The sequence below is a fragment of the Gopherus evgoodei genome, chromosome 8 (assembly GCF_007399415.2).
Source record: "Gopherus evgoodei ecotype Sinaloan lineage chromosome 8, rGopEvg1_v1.p, whole genome shotgun sequence".
Classification (NCBI taxonomy): Eukaryota; Metazoa; Chordata; order Testudines; family Testudinidae; genus Gopherus; species Gopherus evgoodei.
The window spans coordinates 11570374-11576025 of record NC_044329.1 but is presented as its reverse complement, the minus strand read 5'-3'; the positions used below and the strand labels follow the sequence as shown (position 1 = coordinate 11576025).

Sequence of the window (5652 nt, the reverse complement as noted above, 5' to 3'; positions counted from 1 at the left end):
AGCTCCTTAAGCCTTTTCATTGTATTGTCAGGGCGTTCAAACCAAATTTTCATGCTCATTTTTCTTCATTAGAGGTCTACAAATTGTAAAATTGACTTTTCACCTCGTCTGCAGCAGCAAATCTGTCCCTTTTCTTCTCCTTTCTAAATCATATTGAAGCGGGGGCGCCGGGCAGTGGAAGGGAAGCAACAAAGGAGGGTCTGTGGAGTTCAGAAAAGTGCAAAGGGTGGGGTGGTGGGGGGAGGAGAAATCCCCCCCCCCCCAATGTGAGCTGGCTCCTGCTGCCTTTGGAGCCAGGGGGCGGCTTGGGAAGGAAAAGCAGCTCACGCCCTGCCCTGCCCGTCCCACAGACAATGGCCAGCTGGGTGCAGAGGGACCTGGCTCTCTGCCTGCATCACCCATCACAGCACAACCCCGAGAGCAGCCCGGCCCCGGCCCTGCCTCCCTGGGGGCGCCGCTGAACCGAAAGTGAAACCCCAGGGGGTGGTGCCGACCCGCACGTGGGCTGGCTCACACAGCAGCGTCCGCCTGGGGGTACCCGGCGCAGCAGGAGCCGCTCCGCAGCAGCTCCCCGGGGAGGCCGTGGCAGGCGAAGAGGGGCTCGGGGGGCGCGTAGCCGTAGTCCTCGGAGGTGGCCGGGCTGCTGGGGTTGGACGTGCAGGCGGACAGGGAGGAGGCGGTGGAGAGCCAGGAGCCCGCATCGCTGCCGGGGCTGGGCGGGGCGGCGGGGCTCAGGTAGCCGGGCCGCAGCAGCCGGTCCCGCGGCGGCGGCGGCGCTTTGTGGTCGGCCAGGCGCAGGGTTTCGGAGAGGGCCCAGATGTAGTTGTAGGCGAAGCGCAGCGTCTCGATCTTGGTCAGCTTGGTGTCCTCGGGGAAGGTGGGCAGGACGCCGCGCAGCTCGTCCAGCGCCGCGTTGAGGTTGTGCATGCGGTTCCGCTCCCGGTCGTTCGCCTTCACCCGCCGGCTCTTCCGCAGCGTGTGCAGGGTAGCCTCGTTCCGCGCCCGGCAGCGGCCCCGGCGCCGCTTGCGCCCCGGCTCCTCCTCCCGGCTCGGCCCCGGGGAGGGCTCGGCCTGGGTTCGCAGGCTGCTGTCCAGACAGGAGGACACGTCGCCGCTGTTCTCCGCGGCGCAGTAGCGGGTCTCCGGGGCGGAGGGCATCCTGCGGGGAGAGAAGACGGGCCATCAGTGCCTGGCACTCGGGGGGAGGGCAGGATGGACCGTTCAAAGCGGGATCAACCCCCAGCGGGGCGAGCAAAGGACCCCAAAAGGAGAAAGTTAAAAAACAAACAACTGTATCGAGAGGGGAGAAAACCAATCAATGGACTAATTAAAGGGCTCGATCTGGCTCCGTCTAGACACAGCCGCTCTCTGGGCTGTCTCGGTGTTGCATGGTACAGCTGGCTTTAGAGAGAGGCGTGTCTGTCTGCTTGGCCCACATACTCACGTGCAAAGGCTCGGAGATGCAATCCAGGGGAGGGGGAGAAAGTTTCCAAGTGTTAGCGAAGTCAGGACCAACTTCAGCTCTTGGAGGCTCCCAAGAAAAGGGGGGCGGGAGTGGGGACACGCGACTGCTCTTGTCTTTGAAGTGATCTCGGCTGCTATCAGCTCGTGCGAGCCGTGAGTTTGGCACACGACTGGCCTCAGACTCCTTATATACCCTGTAAAACAATAGAGCCCCCCTAACACCCCAGGCCTTGCGGGGTGAATGAATCAAGGCATCAGGTCTGCCCCGTGCTGCATTCTCCTTCATTTACATAATTTATGCTCCAAGTGTCTGTTTTCTCCCCGGAGTGTGCCTATAATTACTGCTGGCCAATGGCAAGAGAGAGCTGCGTCTGAGACACGTGAGCTATCACTAGGCTAAGCCTACTTGTTTGAGCTTCATTAGTCTATTAAAGGAGAAAAAAAGGAGGAACAAAGTGATTAGCCCTAGGGGCAGAGGCACAATCCCGAAAGGATCCTTTGACAGTGGGGGGAGCTGATACCGTCTGGTTCAAACATAACGTTTCAGGACATCTCCAGCAGCTTCTACAGGCTGGATGGGTTTCTGCTAGTCTTTCTTGAAGCCTATTCCCACGTGTTAGGGGAGAGTGAATAAGATAGTGAAACAAGACAAAGCCATCATGAAATAAGGCAAGGCAAAGCAAAGCTCTCCCTGTAAAAGACATTGAAGGAAAAGTGTATAAACCCAAGGCACATTTCTCAGGTAAAGTCAGTTTCTCATATCTCCTGAACTGCTGAACTTAGGGCACTTGGCCTGGGTTTTCACATTCAGAGGTTTGGAGTAAACTGGAATCATTCAATGATTTGAAAGGAAATGGGCAGCCTGGATTTGGCTCAGTTGTGAAGGGATTAAACTTGTGTGGTTTTCAGTGAGAGCCAGGTTTAAATCTGACAAGCTTTTGTTGAGAGGTTGTTGAGGGGTTGGGTTGTTTTTTTTAAGATGTTCCTGAACTGAGGCAGAGCTTTGCATTCTCTTCCACAAACCCCAATCAAGTGAAAATATTCTGAGGTGATACAACTTTCACTAACTTTAAGTAGTTTCTTCTTTACTTTGGATTTGAGTTTATGCATGCCCTTTATTTTTGTCATATCTGGTGTTTAGCTAAAGTTTTTTAGGAGCGCAGAATGCTAGAAATTCCAGATTCCATTTATTTTATTAACCTATATATACATAGACATATATGTATGTATACATATCAACCTATTTTTTCTGACTAAAGAGACTTAATGATGGTTCCTTTAACACAGAGTTACTTTTATTTTCTTAGCTACCCTTCAGACTCTTATACACGATGTACTTTTATTAAATACCCATTTTCTACTAAAGCATATAATGTTGGCTGTAAATTTTCACAAATGACTTGTAACATTGGATGGTTTATTTTTTCTCTTGCCCAATTTAATTGCCTGAAAGAGGCCAGGTTTTCAGAAAGCAGGTAATCAGCACTGGCTGAAAATCAAACTCTTTTATGTTTTCCTACCCCAAATCATTAGTCACGTTTAGGCCTTTGTTATGCTTAAATTCATGTTACAAGTCATTGACAAGTAATTTTCCCCTAACTTTAAATTTAGAATCTTCTTATATACAACTCCTGTTTGTGATTTGCTCCCATGTCTCTGGGAAGCAGGAAAAACTGACAAACCAAAGTTATATTTCTATTTGTACTTTATCAGATATATGTTCATAGCAAAGATTTTCAGGTTCAAAAATGAAAGACATTTCTGTTATTTACGGGGTTTTCCTTCTGCAATTTCTGTTTGCTCTTTCTTTTGAGATTATCAGTGAAAACCAGCAAAATGTCACAAAGGGTATTCTTTAAACTAAAAAGATTGTTCACAAAGAAAAGCCTTAGGTGATAAAAGTTAGCTAGCCTGAATTTATAGACAGCTCTTCATATAGTAAAGCAGCATAAGTAGATTAGTATTTATTGTCCTTACGACAGACCTCAGATATATAATGCAATATAAAATAAGGCCATTGGACTTGCCTTTCTGAAAGAATAGTTCTAATTTTTGGCTGAAGAATAATTGGACCTGCAATCAAAAGAACAATTTTAAGCCCCTGTTCTGCAAACCCTTACTTTATGCACATGAATAGCCCCACTGCATCAAGTTATTCATGTTCTTAAATGTTTGCAGGTCTGAGGTTTAGCTAGCAGTCAGATATTTTCAACAATGTTTTCAGTTTAGGCAGAAGAAAGGTAGGAAAGCATGCAGATTAGAGGTGACTGAATAATAAAAAGAGATTTGTGATTATTTTTGCTAATAAACATACTGTACTATGTTTACTTCAGTACTATTCATCGAAGCATATTTGTTTGTGTGTATTCAGATGAGCACTGGTTGATTTGTTACGTTTGTGATCTCATAGAGTTTAGCACAACTGATCATTTGTCTGAAAAAATATGGTGGAAGGTCATTATTCATCAATCCTTATTCATCATTTGCAGTTTGTTATTCGTTATTATCTTTTTTAAAAAGTTTGTCATCCAATCAGAGAGCAGAGAAAATACCATGTGCCTTATGCATCGCCACATCCCATGAATAGCAAATAGTTGAAGTGAATGTTTCACAAACAACCCATAGGCTGAAATTTGTTTGCATAATCTATTCACTGAGTACTTTGAATAACGAATGCATTCACAGAATCAGAATTGGTTCATGAACCATTCGCAAACAGAAAGAAGTCCTAAATTTCTCAGATAATTTATTCCCAATGAATAATTCAACCCGTTCTGTTGAAGGCGGTCTACTAATTTTGCAAATAAATTATCCAGCCAACAGAGATAATAGCACTTACACCTTTTGAGCCTGCGCCCATGGAAGTTGATTGCAAATGTCTCATTGACTTTTCTGAGATCAAGGATAGGCCTTTGACTTGATGGAACACCAACTATGTTCCTATCATCTTTCTGGCTATTCTATTCCAATGCATAATCTTTGGTAGTAACCCTCATTCTTCAGATTTAAATGCCACTAATCTCTGAATATTTGTTTTTCTATAGTTACATATTATGAGCTTTAAGAAGGCCTAGCATGTGCATGTATTGTTTGGAACACATTGCCTTGACAAATCTTACTCTATTAAAAAAAATACTTGTGGTAGTTCCTTGAATATAAGGATTTTGGAAGCTGAGTTAGAGCTCGAGTACCAGTATCCAGCATGCTTTTCCAGCATTTTTATTCCATAATCATTTTAGTTACTGAATTCTGGCTCCAGTGTGTTTGTGCCACAAGATCTTTCAGTGCTATATTTTGATTGTATCAGCAAAATTATTGGTCTGAATTTGCAGCAAATACAACTGGCATTATATTGTTCCACAAGTTTCAAGGGCTTGATAATTCAAAATCTAGTTACATTAATGGGAATGTTTCTATTCAGTGGACTTTGGTTTAGGCCCCACTTGAACAGATGTTCTAATGCTAATATTGTACTGAATAGTGTGTGTTTAGTTTTAAAATGCTCAAAATGAGCCCAGACAATGTTTGATGGATACATTTCAGAAATCTATAAATAAATAAATACCTTGGGAAGATGAGAATGTTTTGGTCAAGTGCCAGAACTTTTAGGAGTTGAAAGAGCATGGATCATAGTCTGTAATTTAGGAATGATATAGCCGGCAGTTTGACAGTGTTTGAGATCATGTGAGTCAAAGAATGCGGCTATAAACACGTCAGACTTAGGGAAATCACCTTTATACCTTGGTGATGTATGCTGCAAGTGCCAGGAACCTAGAAGTGAAAAGTTCTGTCTCTTAATGACAGTCCCCACAATCTGGCTTCTTGCTAACATTCAGCCTTGACTGTGTGCTTTTAAAGGACAATTCTATTTGTATTCCCCCCCACCCTCTCACCCTCTCTTTTTATAGTTTGTGTACCTAAAGCACATAATAATTGCTGCTTTTTGTATACTTATTTTACAGCATAAAAAAGATTAGTACCCAAGAGAATGACATCCTAGAAACAAAACAAATCCGTTCTAAAAATCAGTTAAAATTTATATTTAAAAATAACAAGACTAAATTAAATCTCAGGACCAGAGGAAGACCTGTTTCAGTGTTTCCCGCTATTGTATGAAAATGATTGATTAACAATAACATTACCCAGGTAATGTGGGATTTTGTCTGAGAGATTATTTGTAAATTTAGA

The 5652-nt window shown here is 44.4% G+C and overlaps 1 protein-coding gene across 1 annotated transcript; it reads right to left on the bottom strand.

Annotated features, from left to right (window-relative positions):
• Window positions 1-510: 510 nt before the first annotated feature.
• On the bottom strand, window positions 511-1158 carry NEUROG1 (neurogenin 1). Its single transcript, XM_030573256.1, has one exon. The coding sequence runs from the start codon at window positions 1156-1158 to the stop codon at window positions 511-513; it is 648 nt and encodes a 215-aa protein (XP_030429116.1).
• Window positions 1159-5652: the final 4494 nt, after the last annotated feature.

Coding starts and splice junctions, on each gene's coding strand:
- NEUROG1 (XM_030573256.1), bottom strand. CDS start 1,158: ATGCCCTCCGCCCCGGAGACCCGCTACTGCGCCGCGGAGAACAGCGGC.